The following is a 21,768-nucleotide window of genomic DNA, read 5'->3' as shown; positions in this document are numbered from 1 at the left end:
ATGTTTTCATTTCCTTGGGTAAGTAAATACATAAAAGTAGAGGGGTAGATCACATGCTAGTTGTATTTTTAACTTTACCCGAGAATACAGTGTTTTCCTCCCCCACCTCGGTTGTATCACATTACATTCCTACAAGTTTCAGTGTATTATACTACCCTTAGTATGGTCTGACTTTCTAGTTTCAGTTCTTCTAAAAGTTGTCTCATGATAACTTGTGATTTTAACTTGCTTTCCTTTATTATCTAATGACATTTATTGTTTGTATGAGCTTATTTGCCAAGCATATACCATCACTTATTGAACGAGTTGTCTTGTGTTTAACAAAGTATAATTTTGCCTATTCTGCGATTGTGTTGTTTATTCATTTTATTATTGAGGTTTAAGAGTTCTTTGTACTCTGGTTACAAGTCTTTTCTTTTTATGCTTAAAATTTGCAGGGATTTTCTCATAGTTTCCACTTATTCTTCCATTCTCTTACCCATATTATTTGGAAAGCAAAAGTTTTCAATTTTGATGAAGTTTACTTTGTTGATTTTTTTTTTTTTTTTTTTTAATGAGTCATGTTTTTTTGGTGCTATACCTAAAAATCTTGATTAAGGGCAATCAAAAAGAGTTTTTTCTGCTTTTTTTCTCTAGAATATTTGTAGTTTAATATAGGTTTTGTATTTAGGTTTATAATCTATTTTCAAGTAATTTTGCACATAGTGTGAGGTATGCATGAGAGAATTCTTTTAATTTTTGTATTCATATATACACTTGTTCAAGTACTGTTTGTTGAAAAAATTATTCTATTTTAAAAGACTTTCTATTTATGCCAAAATTAGTTATCATGATATGTATATGTGTGTGTGTGTGTGTGTGTGTTTTATGAGCTTAATTTTCTGTTTTGTTGTTGTATTTGTTTACATTTGCCAATCCTATTTTTTTTATTTATTGGTTCTTTGTCATTAAACATGACAGTAGAATCCATTTTTATATGATTATACAAGCATGGAATATATCTTATTCTAGCTAGGATCCCATTCTTATGGATGTACATGATGGTGGGATTGACTGTTTTGTTTTCATAAATGTACATGGGAAAATTAACTGAGATTCATTTCACTCTTTCCTTTTTCTAACCCCCTCCCTTCACCCCATTCCCTATTGTCTAATATACTGAACTTCTATTCTTCCCCTCACCACCACTCCCATTGTGGGTTAGCTTTCACATAGCAGAGAAAACTTCCCACTGTTGGCTTTGGGGATTGACTCATTTCATTTAGCATGATAGTCTCCAGATCCATCCATTTGCTGGCAAATATAAAGTCATTCTTCTTATGCTGAGTAATATTCCATTGTGTATATAAACCATATTTTCTTCTTAGCTACTTTGCTATTCATCTGTTGAATGGCATGTAGATTGGTTCCATAGCTTAGCTATTGGGAATTGAGTTGCAATAAACATTGATGTGACTGTGTCATTGTAGTATGCTGAATTAAAATCCTTTACATATATACTGAGGAGTGGGAAAACTGGGTCAAATATTGGTTTATTCCAAGTTTACTGAGGAATCTCAATACTGCTTTCCATAGTGGTTGCACCAATTTGCAGTCCCCCCAGCAATGTATGAATGTACCTTTTCCCTACATCCTTGCCAAAATTTATTGTCACTTGTATTCTTTATGATTGCCATTCTGACTGGAGTAATATGGAATCTCAGTGTAGTTTTAATTTGCATTTCTCTAATTGCTAGAGATGTTGAACATTTTTTCATATATTTTTTGACTGTATTTCTCCTTCTATGAAGTGTCTGTTCCCTTCCTTTGCCCATTTATTAATTGGGTTAGTTTTGTTGTTGTTGTTGTTGTTAAGTTTTTTTGAGTTCTTTTTACATTCTGGAAATTAATGCTCTATCTGAGATGCAGGTGGCAAAGATTTTCTCCCGTTCTGTAGGCTCTGTCAACATGATTTGATTTCAGTGAAGAAGCTTTTTAGTTTGATACCATTCCATTTATTGATTCATGATTTTACTTCTTGCGATTTAGGAGTCTTATTTAGGAATCTGATTCCTAAATTGACATGGTGGAGAGTTGGGCCTACTTTTTCTTCTGGTGAGCCCAGGATCTCTGGTCTAATGCCTAGGTCTTTGATCCACTCTGAGTTGAATTTTGTGCAGGATGAGAGAGTGCAGTCTAATTTTATTTTATTGCATATGGATTCCCAGTTTGGAGAAGAGCCTATCATTTCTCCAATATATGTTTATGGTGCCTTCGTCTAGCAAGAGATAACTGTATTTATATGGGTTTGTCTCTGTGTCTTCTATTTTCTTCTATTGGTCTTCTTTTGATGGTATTTGGATGCCTCTTGTTTTGCAATTGTTTGGATTGTTTTGGTTACTTTGGGTTTCTTATTTTTCCAAATGAATTTCATGACTATTTTTCTATTTCCGTGAAGAATGTCATTAGAATTTTGATGGGAATTGCATTAAATCTATATAGTGCTTTTGACAGCATGGCCATTTTGACAGTATTAATTCTGCCTATCCAAGAACATACCTTTCCATTTTCTAAGGTATTCCTCAATTTCTTTCTTTAGTGTTCTGTAGTTTTCACTGTATAGGTCTTTCACCTCTTTTGTTAGATTGATTCCCAAGTATTTTATTCTTTTTGAGGCTATAGTGAATGAGATAGTTTTATTAATGTAACTGATTTGTCATTAGAATATAATAGCACAACTGATTTATGAGTGTAAATTTTGTATCCTGCTACTTTTTAAATTCATGTATGAGTTCTAGAGGTCTTCTATTGGAACTTTTTGGATCTTCTAAATATAGAATCATTATCATTGGCAAATGCATAGTTTTATCTCTTTTCCTACTCATATCCCTGTTTTTCATTCTTTTGCCTAATTGCTCTGGCTAGATGTTTGAGGACTATGTTGAATAGAGTACTGAAAGACAGCATCGCTCTCTTGTTCCTGTTTTCAGTTTTTTTTTTTCCATTTCCAATGATATTGGCTTTGGATTTATCTTATATAGCTTTTACAAGGTTGAGTTATGATCCTTCTATTCCTATTTTTCCATTAGTGTCTTGACAACTATTATGTTATAATACCTTAAATAAGGTAGTATAGGTCCTCCAAAATTTTTTACAATTCTAGATCTTTTGCATTTTCACTTGAGTTTTGGAAGCAGCTTGTCAATTTTTATAAAACATCTGCATGATTTTTATTGGAAAATATATATAGTATATACACTTAAGGAGAAATGACATTAACAGCATTTTACTGTAAAAAGAACAAGTGTTACCTCTTTATTTCATTTTTGTTAATTTCTTTTGGCAATGTTTTACAGTTCTCTGTTCTATATTTTTTTCATATGTACATATATTTCATAATGATAATGCTGTTATAAAATCATTGTTAAAGGGGCTGGGAATATAGCTCAGTTCATAGAGTGCTTTCCTGTCAAGCACAAGGCCCTGAGTTTAATCCCCAGCACAGCAAAAGAAAAACAAAAAAACTTGTTAAACATTTTAATTTCCAACTCTTCATTATAATTATGAAATATAAAATTGATTTTTTAACCATTTCATGTCTTGCAAATTTACTAAATTCACTTAGTTACAGCATGTTTTTATTTGTTTACTGATTTTTTATAGATACTTGGGATTTTATGTAAAGAATTTCATCACCTGCAAATAATAAAATTTGGATTTTTATCTTCCCGTATTTTTTGTTTTTCTTGTGGTACTGGTTAGAAGCTAGAATAAATTGAATAAAATAAGGGAGAGTGGTTCTTCCTGTCTTGTTTCTGTTTTATTTCTGTTCATAATTCTATTCTTAGTGTTTTTCGGGCATGAAAATTATATTTTATCAAATAATTCTTCTGTACCTATTGAGTTATTCACATGATTTTCATATTTTAGTCTGTTAATATGCTGAAATACTTTGAGTTTAAAAAAATGTATCAACAAGTATTACTGAGGTAAATCACATAATCTCCTGAGGTTTTATCTGTTTCGTTGATCTCAAAGGACCAAAGATTTTAAACTATGATTTTTCTGTATAGTTTTTCTCTCTCTTTTTTTTTACTTCTTTGATTTCCCTTCTGATCTTTTTTCTTTCTCTTTGTAACTATGGGATTAGTTATTTTCCTTCTAGTTTCTTTTTTTTATTTTTATTTTTATTATAAACAAATGGGATACATGTTGTTTCTGTTTGTACATGAAGATACAGCATACCATTTGCGTATTCATACATTTACATAGGGTAATGATGTCTGATTCATTCTGTTATTTTTTCCTTCCCTCCCCACCCCTCTTTTCCCTCTATACAGTCCCTCCTTCCTCCACTCTTGCTCCCCTCCCACCTACCATTATGTGTCATCATCTGCTTATCAGTGAGATCATTCCTCCTTTGTTTTTGAGATTGGCTTATCTCGCTTAGCATGATATTCTCCAATTTCATCCATTTTCTGCAAATGCCATAATTTTATTATTCTTTATAACTGAGTAATATCCCATTGTATATATATATTCCACAGTTTTTTTATTCATTCATCAATTGAAGGACATCTAGGTTGGTTCCACAATCTGGCTATTGTGAATTGAGCAACTATGATCATTGATGTGGCTGTATCTCTGTAGTATGCTGATTTTAAGTCCTTTGTGTATAGGCCAAGGAGTGGGATAGCTGGGTCAAATGGTGGGTACATTCCAAGTTTTCTAAGGAATCTCTACACTGCTTTCCAGAGTGGCTGCATTAATTTGCAGCCCCACCAGCAATGTATAAGTGTACCTTTTTCCCCACATCCTCTCCAACACCTATTGTTGCTAATATTCTTGATACTCGCCATTCTAATTGGGGTGAGATGGAATCTTAGGGTAGTTTTGATTTGCATTTCTCTTATTATTGAAGATGTTGAACATTTTTTCATACGTTTGTTGATTGCTTGTAGATCTTCTGAGAAGCATCTGTTTATATCCTTAGCCCATTTGTTGATTGGGTTATTTGTATTCTTCATGTAGAGTTTTATGAGTTCTTTATAGATTCTGGAAATTAGTGCTCTATCCAAATTATGAGTGGCAAAGATTTTCTCCCACTCTGTAGGCTCTCTCTTCACATTGCTGATAGTTTCCTTTGCTGAGAGAAAGCTATTTAGTTTGAATCTGTCCCAGTTATTGATTCTTGTTTTTATTTCTTGTGCTGTGGGAGTCCTGTTAAGGAAGTCTGAGCCTAAGCTGACATGTTGAAGATTTGGACCTACTTTTTCTTCTATAAGATGCAGGGTTTCTGGTCTGATTTCAAGTTCCTTGATCCATTGTGAGTTGAGTTTTGTGCAGGTGAGAGATAGGGGTTTAGTTTCGTTCTGTTGCATATGGATTTCTAGTTTTCCCAGCACCATTTGTTGAAGAGGCTATCTTTTCTCCATTGCATATATTTGGCACCTTTGTCTAGTATGAGAAAATTGTATTTATTTGGGTTTGTGTCCATGTCTGAAATTCTGTACCTTTGATCTACCTGTCTATTTTGGTGCCAATACCATGCTGTTTTTGTTACTATTGCTTTGTAGTATAGTTGAAATTCTGGTATTTCGATACCTCCATTTCATTCTTTCTGCTAAAGATTGCTTTAGCTATTCTGGGTTTCTTATTCTTCCAGATGAATTTCATGATTGCTTGCTCTATTTCTGTAAGGTACATTATTGGGATTTTAATTGGAATTGCATTGAATCTGTATAGCACTTTTGGTAATATGACCATTTTGACAATATTAATTCTGCCTATCCAAGAACATGGAGATCTTTCCATCTTCTAAGGTCTTCCTCAATTTGTTTCTTCAATGTTTCGTAGTTTTCATTGTACAGATCTTTTACCTCTTTGGTTAGATTGATTCCTAAGTATTTTATTTTTGGGGGACTATTGCAAATGGAGTTGTTTTCCTCATTTCCCTTTCAGATGTTTCATCGCTTGCATATAAAAATGCTTTAGATTTATGCATGTTGATTTTATAGCCTGCTATTTTGCTGAATTCATTGAGGAGGTCTAGAAGTTTTCTGGAGGAGTGTTTTGGATCCTCTAGATATAGAATCATGTCATCAGCAAATAGTGACAGCTTAAGTTCCTCTTTTCCTATTCGTATCCCTTTAATTTCTTTAGTCTGTCTAATTGCTCTGGCTAGAGTTTTGAGGACAATGTTGAATAGAAGTGGTGAAAGAGGACATCCCTGTCTTGTTCCTGTTTTTAAAGGGAATGGTTTCAGTTTTTCTCCATTAAAAATGATGTTGGCCATGGGCTTAGCATAAATAGCCTTTACAATGTTCAGGTATGTTCCTACTATCCCTATTTTTTCTAGTGTTTTGAGCATGAAGGGGTGTTGTGTTTTGTTGAACGCTTTTTCTGCGTGAATTGATATAACCATATGATTCTTATCCTTAAGTCTATTGACATGATGGGTTATGTTCATTGATTTACTGATGTTAAACCATCTTTGCATTCCAGGGATGAACCCCACTTGATCATGGTGCACGATTTTCTTAATATGTTTTTGAATATGGTTTGCCAATATTTTGTTAAGGATCTATGCATCTATATTCATCAAGGATATTGGTCTAAAATTTTCTTTCCTTGATGTGTCTTTCCTGGTTTGGGTATAAGGTTGATATTAGCTTCATAGAATGAGTTTGGTAGGGTACCCTCCTTTTCTATTTCCTGGAATACTTTGAGAAATATCGGAATGAGTTCTTCTTTGAAGGTCTTGTAGAACTCGGCTGTTCTTGTCCTGGACTTTTCTTGGATGATAGGTTTTTAATGGCTTCTTCTATTTCATTGCTTGATATTGATCTGTTTAAATTGTGTATGTCCTCCTGGTTCAGTTTGGTAGGAGCATGTCTCTAGAAATTTGTCAATGTCTTTGGTAGTTTCTATTTTGTTGGAATACAGATTTTAAAAGTAGCTTCTCATTATGTATGTATCTCAGTGGTGTCTGTCATGATATTTCCTTTTTCTTCATGAAATTTAGTAATTTGAGTTTTCTCTCCCTTCTTTTTGTTAGTGTGGCTAAGGGTTTGTCTACTTTGTTTACTTTTTCAAAGAACCAACTTTTTGTTTTGTCAATTTTTTGAATTCTTTTCTTTCAATTTCATTGATTTCAGCTCTGATTTTAATTATTTCCTGTCTTCTACTACTTTTGCTGTTATTCTGTTCTTTTTCTAGGGCTTTGAACTGTAATGTTATGTCATTTAGTTGTTGACTTTTCATTCTTTTCTGGAATGCGCTCCATGCAATGAATTTTCCTCTTAATACTGCTTTCACAGTGTCCCCCAATTTTTTGATATGTTGTATCATTGTTCTCATTGACCTCTAAGAATTTTTTTTTTGTCTCCTCCCTGATGTTTTCTGTTATCCATGTTTCATTCAATAGCATATTATTTAATCTCCAGGTGTTGGAGTAATTTCTGTTTTTTATTTTGTCATTGGTTTCTACTCAGTCCATTATGATCTGAGAGAACAAAAGGCAGTATCTCTATTTTTTTGCATTTCCTAAGGGCTGCTTTGTGGCATAACATATGGTCTATTTGTGAGAAGGTTCCATATGCTGCTGAGAAGAAAGTGAATCTGCTCGTTGATGGATGGAATATTCTATATATGTCTATTAAGTCTAGGTTAATGATTGTGTTATTGAGTTCTATGGTTTCTTTTGTTGGTTTTTGTTTGGAAGACCTATCTAGTGGTGACAGCGGTGGATTAAAGTCACCCAGAATTATTGTGTTGTGGTCTATGTAATTCCTGAAATTGATAAGGATTTGTTTGATTTACAGGGATGCACCATTGTTTGGGGCATAAATACTTACTATCGTTATGTCTTCCTGATTTATGGTTCCCTTAAGCAGTATGAAATGTCCTTCTTTATCCCTTCTAATTTTCGCTTGAAGTCCACTTTATCTGATATAAGGATAGAAACCCCCACTTTTTTTTACTGAGTCCATGTGCATGGTAGGTTTTTTCCTATCCTTTCACCTTTAGTCTGTGAATGTCTTTTTCTATGAGATGAGTCTCTTGCAGGAAGCATATTGTTGGGCCTTTCTTTTTAATCCATTCTGCCAATCTATGTCTTTTGATTGATGAGTTTAGGCCATTAACATTCAGGGTTATTATTGAGATATTATTCGTATTCCCAGTCATTTGGGCTTATTTTTGGTTTTTAATTTGGCTTGGTTTCTCCTTTGAGTGGTTTTTCTCTAAGGTAGTTCCTCCCTTTGCTGACCTACATTGTTGTTTATCATTTCCTCCTCATGGAATATTTTGTTGAGAACATTCTGTAGTGCAGGCTTTCTATTTGTAAATTCTTTTAACTTTTGTTTATCGTGGAAGTATTTTATTTCATCTTCAAATCTGAAGGTTAGTTTTGCTTGGTATAGGATTCTTGCTTGGCAACCATGTTCTGTCAGGACTTACTTGAAATATGTTGTTCCGGGCCCTTCTAGCTGTTAGAGTCTGGGTTGAGAAGTTGGCTGCTATCTGTATTGATCTCCCCCTATATGTAATCTGATGCTTTTCTCTTGTGGCCTTCATAATCCTATCTATATTTTGAATGTTAGGCATTTTCATTATAATGTGCCTGGGTGTGGATCTGTTGTGATTTTGTGAATTTGGTGTTCTGTAAGCCTCTTGTATTTGATTTTCCATTTCATTCTTCATGTCTGGGAAATTTTCTGATATTATTTCATTGAATAGGTTGTTCATTCCTTTGGTTTGTATCTCTGTGCCTTCCTCAATCCCAATAATTCTTAAATTTGGTCTTTTCATGATGTCCCATAGTTCTTGGAGATTCTGCTCATGATTTCTTCCCATCTTCTCTGCTTGGGCAACTTTATTTTCAAGATTAAATATTTTGTCTTCATTGTCTGAGGTTCTGTCTTTCAAGTGGTCTAGTCTTTTGGTGATGCTTTCCATTGAGTTTTTTATTTGGTTTATTGTTTCCTTCATTTCAAGGATTTCCATTTGTTTTTTTTTTGTTTTTTTTTTTTGAGAATCTCTATCTCTTTGTTGAAATGATCTTTTGCTTCCTGCAGTTGCTCTTTCAGCTTATTGGTGTTATCATTCATTGCCTTCATTCTCTCTCTTATCTCATCCTTTGCTTCATGAATCATCTTAATCATGTATAATCTGAAGTCCTTTTCTGACATTTCTTCTAACATACTGTCATTGGATTCCATTAATATAGAATCTAGATTTGTTTGGATCATTTTCTTCCCTTGTTTTTTCATGTTGTTCATGTATCTTCCCCTCTAGCAGTGCAGATCTGGGGTATTGCAGATTTTCCTCTATAGGCTTATAGTGGCCCTATAGGTTTCCAAAACCATTTCTTTAAGGGGAGATCAATATTAGCAGTGCCCAGTTCAGACACTATGCAATCCTAGACCAAATAGCCCCTATAAGGACAATAACAAAATTGTCATAATAAACAGAATGAGTTCAAATATTATCTTCAGTAAAACAAACAGATTTGCAATAATGTCTGCAGTTTCAAATGGAGGACAAAGAGGAAGCAGTGGAATGTAGAATGTGACTGATAATGGAATTAGAAAAAAATATACAGAAGTTCTAGATAATAGAAAGCATGAGAGTGTAATCAAAAGAAATTGGATGTTAGCATGCAAAAAAAGGAGAAAGACTCTGAGGGAACAAGTAAACAAAAGGAAAAGAGCAAGATAAGTAAAGAAATAAAAACTTAAAATTTTTCAATAAGGAGAAAAAAGAAAATCTACAGTATGACAGTCATATAGTAATGAAACCTCCCAGTGTTCAGTAGCCTGATGCATGAGAGGTACTTGACATTGAGCATCAAGTCTCCAGCAGGCATCTCAGGATTTTATTTGCCCCACCTAAAAATCGGAGCTCTGGCTTCCAGGATTATCCAAGATGGCTGCTCTGGCTTCCAAATGTGTTGGCAAATGGGGAGCTGCAGCTCAGGTTGTGGACGTGGTCAGCTGGAGGTCCTGGAGGCGGGGTGCGGTTGGTCTGGGGTCCCGGTAATAGGGCACAGTCTGTTGGTCAGGGGGTCCTGGTGGCAGAGAGCAGTCAGTCAATGTGAGGGGTGAGGGCCCCAGAGGCAGGGAGTGATTGGTCGAGCTTAGGGCTCCTGGAGACGGCGCTCAGTCAGTCTGGCCAGGGGTCCCATGAGGCCTGGCTGTTGTCTCAAAATGGCGGCAGCCACGTGTAATCAAACCTGCAGGTTCTGTAGCAGGAAACTTCCAGGCAACAGAAGGCTGCTGGTGCTCCAATGGTGGTCGGCGATCTGTTTGCTGGCAGCTGTCTGACGATCGGGAGGTGATCCTCGTGCGTTGGGTGATGGATAGGTATAAGGCAGGTGATGGGCAGGAGAGGCAGGCAAATGGCAGATGATAGGTGCCTGACAGTGAGCAATCTGCACTCAAAAAAGGCCTCGATATGCTGGCAGACTGCAGGTAGTCACAGCAGACAAATGGGGTAAACAGCAGGGGATCAATAAGCAGCAAAAACTGCATCACCAAGAAACAGATATCCTCTGCTTGAAGCGGGAGTTACGGAGTGAAAAGGAATGCAGCCTCCCTCTAGTCCATCATCTTGGATCCATCTCCTTCTAGTTTTTTCAGGTGGAAACTGAGGTCATCAATTTGAGAATTTTCTTCTTTTTCATCTTTTCTTACAGAGTAGTTTAGTGGTATAAATTTTCATGTTACCATGAAAATTACTGAGCTTTCTTTTGAGACATAGTTAAGCTACTTGAAGTCACTTTCATTCTTTCAGTTCTTGTTTTTAAGATTTGCTAGAACGAGAGCACAGTTTACTATAGGGTTAAGTATTTTTCACTGCTATGGCAAGACTTCCAAGGACTCTACTCAGACCCATTAATCAGAGTGTTTTTACAGCTGACCCCTGTTGGAAGACATGGTTATTGGGCCTGTGCCAACATTGGAACTCTCCTTTCTAATGCTGTCTCCTGGCTTCTTCATCAGCTGGCAGGAGGACCCTCCATGTGCACTTGTCAGTGCCTAGCTGAATGTTCCAGGATCACTGTGCTCTGTACCACTGAGCTCTTTCCCCTCACCTGCCTTGTGAGATCTAGCCCCTGTCCTGTCATAACTCTGACTTTCCATAATCTCACTCAGGAAGTACTTTGGGCTTGATTTGGGTTCCTCCATGCTAATTGTGGCCACTATGGAATACATACCATTTATTTTCTGTTAATCTGGAATTCCTGCCTTTTCTGAAATCCAAAGTATTAATAAACTTTGTTTCATACATATTTGTTTCATATATCAGATTCTAAGATGTTTTTGGAAGACAAATATAGACTCTTTTAATTCATGTTGGTCTGAAAATTTGGTCTTCATTATTCAACTTTTATTGCCAGAATATATTCACCTGGTTTAATTGTTCATATTCTAAGTTTCTGAAAAAAGAACCTTATTATTCTGAATATTCCATATGTAGTTCCAAGAACGTAATAAGCATTTGCTTTGTGTCTGGGGATTCCTTAATAAAGGAAAAGTTTTTGGTCATGTTATTTACATAATTTTGACTTGACGATTTTGGTTTATACTGCTAAAAACTACAGTTATTTATACAAATTAAATGATTAAATAAGATTACAGGTGGAGCATCCCTAATCCCCAATCTGAAATGTTATATACTCTAAACTCTCAAACTTTTTGAACATTAACATAATGCTCCATATGGGAAATTCCACACTTAACATTACATGATTGGTTTCAGTTGAAACACAGGCATGGTAAAAATATTGTATGAAATCAACTTTGGGCTATGTCTTTATGCATGAAACATGAATGAATTTCATATGGTCCTATTTCCAAGATATTATTTGTATGCAAATATTCCAAAATCTAAAGAAATATGAAACAATTCTGTTTGTAAATATTTTGGATGACTTATAGTAAATCTGTACAGTTCAAATATTAAATACATGGCAAACACTAAAGATAATTAAACATTTTAAATGAAATATAAAACATATTATAACAATCCACTTAATGGATGATATTTTTATCTGATAATTTCTATGATTATATCCAATTAATCTTAGTTTTTTTTTTTTGGAGCAAAATAGATGTGTATATATGAATGCCTATTTTTTCATTGTAAAAACATTTTAATTTATTCCAGGTGATTGTCAAATCTGGGCCAGGGACTTTCCTCAGTCTGGCAGTTTATGACAATTACATCTTCTGGTCAGACTGGGGAAGAAGAGCTATCCTGCGTTCCAACAAGTACACAGGAGGAGATACAAAGATTCTTCGTTCTGATATTCCACACCAACCAATGGGAATCATAGCTGTTGCCAATGACACTAATAGCTGTAAGTTACAATAGAAAAATATTTCCTAATTTTATAATCTCTCAAAAATTTATCAGTGGATTTTCATTTTCTCTCGGTTTTTGAGTTCAGGATTTGACTATTCAATATATTAAAATTCCCTAAAATGTTTAAGTAACTTTGAGAGTGCCTTACCACCAGAGGAACAATTACTTGTGTCTGCAGTTCTATTTCACTGTCTTCTACTCCTCATATCTGAATATTCAGATTGACTTGGTTCCAGGTTAATAATACTTCTTTGTAAGTTTTATATCAGGGCTTAAAAATTCTTATCACTATGGTACTCACAAAATTGTAGTTTGTAATATCAATGTGGTTCCTAGTGGGACTAATTCACATGAAGCCATGGTATACTTGACAATCCAGTAGAAAGATTTGTGTTATACATTGTTCTAATGCTATTATCATTTAAAATGTTTGGATTTTCAAAACTCCTGAAGTGTTCTTTGTTATATCTTTGAGAGAGGGAAGCAGTTCAGTATCTTGCTATTAATCTATATCTGGCTAGAACGGGTATTCAGTACAAAGTGTTGCCAATAAAGCCTCTTCATTGCAGGTGAACTTTCTCCATGTGCATTATTGAATGGGGGTTGCCATGACCTCTGCCTTTTAACTCCTGAAGGGAGAGTGAATTGTTCCTGTAGGGGGGACCGAATATTGCTAGATGACAACAGATGTGTGAGTAAGTAAAGACAATAACAATGTAATATGACATGTCTGCTCAGAATAGCATATGTATCTATTGAAATGAAAAGATTCAAATGTGCTCATGAAATTATACTCTCCTCCAATATTAAAAAGTTAAGCTGGTTTATCTCTTTCTTGTAAGTAGTACTGGGTTCACCCTTCTATTTACTTATAGTACTTTGTGACAGAGAATATCAAACATGGCTCCCTGGTGATTGTGGACTGGCAGTTGTTGAAGCTAGCTACAAAAGTACCTGCACACACAAGTATCTGAAAACTTGTAGCTGTGACTTTGTGAGAATCAGTCAATTACAAAATTAATTAAAGCTGAAATAAACCAGAATATAGGCAATATATCTGTAGCCTTGCTGTAAAACCACTCACAGTCCATCACAGTATGTAAATGAGAGGGAATGGCTCATGCAGCTTATTTGTAATCATTTCCAAACTGTTAATTAAGAATGTAACATTGCAGTCTTGCATGATGTTTATGCCTCCCAAAGGCATTACAATCTTTAATTAGTATCATTACAATATACACTTATTAACAGCTAAGTTTCCAAAACTGTTTCCAAAATAAATAACAGTTCAAGTGTTCCAATATTGCCATGAAAAATTAGCAATCAACATAAAAAAGGTTAATTTCCCCTTAACATCAAGACTATCTGTATATGAGAAAGGTAGAAAGAGAATCATCTTGTTGGAAATTGATCAATTCACTCTCAAAATGTTGATCTGAAAATTCTCCTCATATCCTCATCTCTTTTCACTTTAGAAGATAAGCAGATCTAGATATATTTACATTATAAAATAAGTATTTTCATACATACATTCATATATATCTTTAGACATTTTCCTGATCTTTAATCTCCAGGAGGATCTTCTCTTTGACTTACTGTGTACTTTCTCACTTTGCATATTGGTATTGCAACCCAAAGCACGCCTCTTAGCAAAATTCAGAGAAGATTTTTGTTTGTTTGTTTGTTTTTAAACTTTGCTGAAGTAAAAAGATAATGGTCCAATTGATCAGTAAATTTAAATGGAGAGAACTAACTCTAGTAACTCAGGCCACAAATCCCCCCCTCCCTTTTTTTTTGTCACCTAACACTTCCCTGGATTGTTCAATCACTTAAACTCCCAATTTGCTTTTGTGGTTTCAGTCCTAATGGTCTGTATCTGATGTCCTGGGTAAGCCTGGAATGTTAGTCATGCATTAGAATCACCCATGTTTCCTTCACAGGTGACTGCAGGCTAGTGTTAAAGCACTGACTTTGGTCAAAACAGCAATGCTTATTTGTATACAGTGGGGGCCTATTGCTGCAAAATAGTTAATACATAACTGTGCCTACTAAGCCAACTACTTCCCTCTATGTATGAGAGGAAATAAATCAGTCAGAAAAACATCATTTTAAACAAGCACACTTGCATTCTCATGGAACTGTAGAGTGATACTGGATACCTCAGGGGTGACAAATTGTTATAGAGGAAGACTGTATCCATTGCACATTTATACTGAAATCCTGTGTTCTAGTGGAGAGATTGAAAAGTAACTGTAGGCTTCTTTTTCTTTTTCTTTTCTTTCTTTTTTTTTTTTTAACCTGTTTTAAGTAGAATTTAATGTTTTTGAGTATATTCTTTTTGTGAAATCCATCTTTGAGTTATGAGGATGTTTCTGGAACATCTGTGTCCACACCTGAATGAGCTCACCTGGAGTCCCTCCAGAATGTTAATGCCAACATAAAAGGGTTAAAAAGGTCATTTACAAATACCTTCCTGAGGGCAATGGAGGGAAGACCATTTCTTTTGTAAATAACTGTTGACAAAAGGTTAGGCAGTTCCAGGGTTTCTTTCTAAACAACACAGATAACCTTATCAACATCCAAAACAGATAAAGAAATAACAAGCATAATGAGATAAAGTAAATACCATGTAGGAAAATAAGATGACAGCTAAACCACATTTTTATTTGTAGGAAGAAAGAGAAAGCACTCAGTATAATTTTATGAAATGAACTCACCAGGGCAAGAATTGCACCCATACTCTCTTAACTTTTGCATAATTAAAAACTAGGAGCCTAGTACTGTGGCCCATGCTGGTAATCCCAGGGACTAGGCAGAGTGAGAAAGGAGGATTACAAGTTCAAGGAAAACATTAAAAGGCTGGAGTTGTAATTCACTGATAGAGTATCCTTGAGTTCAAGCCCCAGTACCATAATAAATAAATAAATAAATAAATAAATAAATAAATAAATAAATAAATAAATAAATGTCTGTATGATTTCCCCCTAAAAGTCATGATTACAAAACTGTAAATATGGCATTTTCCATCACAGCAGGGTTTGTTTTGATTTTGTTTTGTTTTTGTTTTTTTGTTTTGTTTTGTTTTTTTACTGGATATGAGAAAATGAGTAGAAAAATAGGTCAAGAGTGCCAGTAAATTTTCAGTGAGTATCTAAATTTTGTTCACCTCATGATCTAAAGTGATTATTCCCAGAGATATTAGCATCCTTCATAATACTTTTTCCTTTTAATTTAATAATTTTTTATTTCTTTGTTACCTTCTTCAAAATTGTGTTCTGCCTTTGCTACTGACTGACCAGTGAAGTTTATATCTTTAGAAAGTGTTATCATTCAAACAGTTAAATTAGAAGTCTTAGACAAACACATGAATATAAAAATGTGTTAAAAATTAGTTAAATTCAAAAAATCATAAGAAAATAAAACACTGAAAGTTCAATAGTATTAGTGGCTCTTTAATCAAATATTCCTCAAAAAAAACCTTAAAAAATTTATAGTAAATGCTAATATTAAACTTTATCTCCTACAAAGATTAATTAATTTTAATCAACTCCACCATAATTCACATGACTTGTTATCAAAGAACAATTATTCAACAAGCTATGGAGTGAAATATTGCTAATAAATCTATTGTTAAAAGTGAAAATTAGTTCATTTTACAAAGTAGATACCCTTAAAAATAGGGCTCACATACTGGTATTGTCTAGATAAAACTAACTTGTAGAAAATAATTTTTAAATTTTTTAATGGTTTACTTATTCTTACAATTCAGGGTGAGTCATATTATAAAACAAAATCAGACCTAAGTTTTATGAAAATCCTGAAATTTAGAAATGGGACAATATGACAATGCTCAGTTGGAGTCCATAAGCTTTAGGTGCTTTCTAGATTATTATTGTATTCTGCCAGGTCATCCCATAAATTCCTGTGCATTTCAAGCGGTACATGTTGGTCATGTGTGTCAGGAAGAGAGGGCTTATTCCCTAGTATCTCCCACACACATGATGAATGGAACAAGAAGTTGATGATGATGATTTTAGCAATTCCAGTACTTCTGAAGGATAGAATTTGCTACTGAGGTTTCTATAGAAGCTAGTTTGTGTAAATAGGTGAAGATATATATATATATATATATATATATAAAATGCTATGATTGCACACCACAGAAGTTCATTGGGTTAGATGAAGGAGAATGAAGGGAAGGGAGTAGGAATGGGAATAGAAAAAGACAGTAGATTAATCAGACATAACTTTCCTGTGTGCATATATGAATACACAACCAGTGTAACTCCAAATTATGTTCACCCACAAGAATGAGATCAAAATTGTAATGGGTTATACTCCATGTATGTAAAATATGTCAAAATATATTCTACTGTCATGCATATCTAAAAATAAAAACACAAAAAGAAGTTAGTTGGGGAAGAAGCACAGGCTGGAAGTCAGGGCAAGTAGGAATATTCATTTGATTGAGATGATTTCAAGTCCAGAATTTAAAAAATTGTTGCCCCTTCTTCCTATAAAATTTGTATATATCAAATTTATAATAAATTCTAACAAAAATACAAAAAGTGCTATCAGTATGTACAAAATTATTTACTTAACTCTTTCTGAAAAATTATTTTTAAATTAGATTGGTTGGAACAGGGGATATGGCTTAGTGATAGAGCATTTGCCAGGCATAGTTATAGCCCTGGATTCTATCTCCAGCAAAACACACACACACACACACACACACACACACACACACACACACGATTAATCTAGTTGCACAGTCAGCCAAATTTATACTACTCATGTTCTGCACACATCCAAGAACCAAATAGTTAACAAAATACACAGACATAAAAGAAATAGTCATAAAACTCCCAAAACATTTACTAGAGAGTAAGAACAAAAAAAATGTTCCTGATAAGTTGAGTCAATGAATGCCATTAAGAATTATCCTTCATTGAATTTTATATTGATACCAATTGTAGTTTATTTTTGATTAAGGAATAAGTCATGGTATCAAAAATTGTTTGACATTACCCAAAACATTGACTTCTTCTTTTTTTTTTTCTTAAGCTAAAAATTCCTCTTGCAACATTTATTCTGAGTTTGAGTGTGGAAATGGTGAGTGCATCGACTACCAGCTTACCTGTGATGGTATTCCTCATTGTAAGGATAAGTCAGATGAAAAACTACTTTACTGTGGTAAGTGTCCAATATGCTACTTGATCATTACAAAGTACAGTTTCTGATTCTTCCTATGACTTTTTATTTGTCTTCCGTTTTTAAACATGTAAAATTTATATCGATCATTAACATGTAGGTCTAAGGCAATTGATTTGGCTCTCCTTGTGTTAAAATGAGGCACCTTATTTCCTATCCAGTAACCATGGGTATTCCTTGAAGAATTTTCTCATAATTTTTCATCCATGAAGTGCAAATTAAAACAAAGTGGGAGCCTATCTTTTAAATAGTTCAGTGATTCATCTTTAGCAGAAGGGATTAGGCTCACATTCTTTAAAATGTTAATCAGAAATATCTGTAACTTTTGATTACTATAGCCTTACTGGGCAGCAAAGGTCCACCTCCAGTCAATAGCATGTGGTAGGGTTGGAATCAAAGTCTTATCCACTGTTTGTTTCTAGGATTAGCACAGAGGCTAGTATTCTTTGGTGCAGAGGTTGATCGCCTTAGCCATGGTCCTCATCAAGTATGGGCTGTCACCAGCTGTGATTGTTGATGACACCAAGTAATACTCAATCTACATCTCAGAAGTGGAGACTGGCTTTTCTGCCCTAGTAAACTATTTGCTGCTTTATTTTTCCAATAAATTTACCTTCATGATATTTTGAAATATAATGTGTTGTTGTCAACCATAGTTATCCCACAGTCCTGTAGAACATTAGAAGTTATTCCTCTTATCCAACTGTATCCCTCCACCCATCAATCATCATTTTTCCATCCCTCCCACTACTGACCCCTATCCAGGCTCTGGTAGCCACTACTATTTTTTTCTATTTCTTTGAGAAACTAGAATTTTCATGTATAAATGAGAATATGTGATATTTGTTTTTCTGTATCTGATTTACTTCTCATAATGTTATCTTGCTACATCATGTTACTGCACATGATGAGAATTCATTCTTTATGAGTGAAAAATGTACCAATGTGTGTATATATATATACACACATACATATATACCCATATACATATATATACATATACATACATATATATATACACACACATATATATATGCTGCATTTTATTTATTTACCCATCAACAGACACCTCAGTTGATTCCATAACTTGGCTACTATGAATAAACATGCTAGTATAGATGTCTCTTCAACATGCTGATTTTAATTCCCTTGGATATTTGCTCCATAGTGAGATTGCTGGATCATATGGTAGTTCCATTTCTAGATTTTTGAGGAAGCTCCCTAATGTTTGCCATAATTCACATTCCTGCTAACAATGTTCAAGGTTTTCCTTTTCTCCAGCATTTGTTATCTTTTGTTCTTTTGATAATTTTCATTCTAAGTGGGGTGAGATGATAACTCATGAGATGATAACTCATTTCCCAATGCAAACCAATGATGACTAGTGATGTTGAAGCACTTTTTCATATATTTGTAGGCCATTTCTATGTATTTTTTAAATTAAATATGTATTTTTTCCATTGAGTTTCTGGAGTTCTTTGTCATTTCTGGCTCATAACAAACTAATTGTTAGCTATATTTTATGTTTTTTTCTTTAGTTTCTATTCCCTTTATTCTCACATTTTTGTTCTTTCTTTCCTTCTTCCAAATGCATGTTTAGTTTATTCTTAATTTTCTAGATCCTTGAGTTGTATTGGTAGGATTTAATTTTAAGTTTTTCTACATTATTTGATGTAGGCATTTGTTGCTATAAACTGCCCTCTTAATATTGCTTTTGCTGTATTTCATGGGTTGGAGCATTTTGTTTTCAACAGTTTCAAGAAACTTTTATATTTCCCATTTGATTTCTTAATTGACCCAATGGTTGTAAAACAGAATGTTATTTAACTTCTATGTATTTTTACGATTTTTAAAGTTCCTCCTGTAAATTTCTAGTTTTGTTCCATTGTGTTCTGAGAAGACGCATGGTATGATTTTACTTCTTTTAATTTGTTCAGAGATGTTTTGTGATCTAACATATGGTCTGTCCTGGAGAATGTTTCAAGAGCTGGTGAGAAGAATGTTCCAAGTGCTGGTCTGAAGCTAGTGGGTGGAATATTCACTAAATGTCTGTTAAGGACATTGATTGATAGTATAATTGAAACCCAAAATTTCTTTCTTGGTGTTTTTGTCTGGAGGATCTGTCCTTTTATGAAAGTAATGTGCTTAAATTCTCAACTATTGTTGTATTAGAATCTCTAGCTTCCTTGAGAACTAATGATGTTTGATTTATCTAATTGGATGCTCTGCCATTTGATGTATAGATGTTTACAAACAATCATTATTTCCTGTTGAATAAATAGTTACCTTGACTATTTTTATATTTTGTTTTTAAAGTTTATTTTATTTGATGCAAAAATAGTTACTCCTGATTGCTTTTTGTTTCCATTTGCATGTTCTATCTTTTTTCATGTCTTCTCTTTCAAGCTATGTGTATCTTTACTGGTGAAATGAGGTTTTTGTAGACAGTATATAATTGGGTCTTTCTTTTTTGAGTCTGTTCAACAAGTCTGTATCTTTGTACTGAGAAATTTCATACACTTTTATTCAAGGTTACTATTGAGAAGTAAGAGAATATTTCTGTCTTTCTGTTAAATTTATTTCTGATTGTTTTATGTGGGCTTTGTTCCTTTCTTCCTCTTGTTTATTTTTGTGGTTTGGTGATTTTCTTTGTCAGTGGGGTTTGGACTTCTTCTTCTTTTTATCTTCTATATATCTGCTCTATTATTGAATTCTGTACTTTTTTATGTTTTGATATTGTAGTTATTATCCTTTTCTTCAAGGTAGGATTCCCTTAAGTATTTTTTTTTTTTTTTTTTTTTTTTTTTTTTTTTTTTTGCTTGCGGTGCTGGGGATTGAACCCAGGGCCTTGTGCTTGCGAGGCAAGCACTCTACCAACTGAGCTATATCCCCAGTCCTCCCTTAAGTATTTCTTATACAGCTAATATGGTGGTAAAAACTATTATTGGCTTATGAGCCACACAAAAATGCTGTCAGGGCTAGAGTTGGCATGTGAGCCACTGCCTGCTATGGGGTTTGAATCATGTCTGGTATCGGCTTTAGAATTGTACCTGAGGTTAAATCTTTGTTTCTGAACCTTTTACTCTTTTACTAGTATGGTCAACATAGCTCACTTATTTATCTTTTGGTTTCTTACAACAACCAACTAGCTCTAAGAGTCATAGAGACCATTAAATAAGCAAGTGCATATTTATTTATACTGAACACAGATTTTGGCAAAAATTTAGTATGCAAAACATGACAGCTATTATTAATAGTAGTACCTTCTGCCCCAAATAAAAGACTGTGAGAAGACCTTCATTAAGGTAAATAAAATTCAAAAGACAATTCATGTTCTTGGGAAATTTAGCAGTTTGAACATAATCATAAAAGAAATTTGTTGATATTTCTGCTTTTTGATATAAAGTCTTTGCAGAAACAAAGGAGTTGGTTGATGAACATCGAAATGTTTTTGTTATTTCTGAAGTAGATATTTGTTTCTTATGAATTTAATATGTGATATATGTTTAGTCCCATGATACTTGACAATATTTGAGTGAGGGAAAATATTTGGTGTATAACTTGAAGAGATCTCCAAGTCTGAAATACTGAGTCAAGAAGGGTCTTAACTGAATGAACTACTCTTTGGTAATTGGTGACAATTATAATCCAGTGCTTTAATACTACAAGCACAGCTCCTGTTTTATAGAGCCAAAATCCAGTCAGTATGAATAAAGTCTTCTCTGTGATTTTCATTTTGTAAAAATATTTCTATATGACCTCTAAGTATGACTTTCAACTTTTTTAAATAAGAAAACAGAAGCTGTCGAAGAGGTTTTAAGCCTTGCTACAATCGTCGTTGTGTTCTTCATGGCAAGTTATGTGATGGCGAAAATGACTGTGGAGACAACTCTGATGAATTAGACTGTAAAGGTAAATATTTTTTGCATCATTCCAGTTGTATTGTTACAGTAAGTGTTTTAGTCATCTATTTCACTGCTGTGATTAAAAGACCTGAACAGAGGAGAAAATGTGTATTTGAGAGCTCATGGTTTCAGAGGTCTTAGTCCATAGAAGGTCAGCTCCATTCCTCAGGGCTCAAGATAAGGCTGAACATCATGGTGGAAGAGCATGGCAGAGGGGAGCAGTTCCTGGTTGTGATCAGGAAGCAGAGAGAATCCACTTGCCAGTTACAAATGTATACCAAATCTACGCCCCAATTCCCACCTC

The 21,768-nt window shown here is 34.1% G+C and overlaps 1 protein-coding gene across 5 annotated transcripts in view; it reads left to right on the top strand.

The window, feature by feature from the left end:
* LRP1B (LDL receptor related protein 1B) overlaps window positions 1–21,768 on the top strand; it is a 1,899,381-nt gene that overhangs the window by 1,592,008 nt on the left and 285,605 nt on the right. For all 5 annotated transcript variants that reach the window (XM_079135584.1, XM_079135585.1, XM_079135582.1 and 2 more), the window contains exons 44-47: window positions 12,151–12,343; window positions 12,918–13,043; window positions 17,413–17,541; window positions 21,352–21,471. In XM_079135584.1, coding sequence (XP_078991710.1) covers window positions 12,151–12,343; window positions 12,918–13,043; window positions 17,413–17,541; window positions 21,352–21,471 — 568 coding nt within the window. The remainder of the gene's footprint in view (window positions 1–12,150; window positions 12,344–12,917; window positions 13,044–17,412; window positions 17,542–21,351; window positions 21,472–21,768) is intronic.

The sequence above is a fragment of the Sciurus vulgaris genome (genome assembly GCF_902686455.1).
Source record: "Sciurus vulgaris genome assembly, chromosome: 3".
NCBI classification, from domain to species: Eukaryota; Metazoa; Chordata; class Mammalia; order Rodentia; family Sciuridae; genus Sciurus; species Sciurus vulgaris.
Note: the sequence above shows the minus strand (reverse complement) of the source record. Positions and strands in the feature narration are given on the sequence as shown.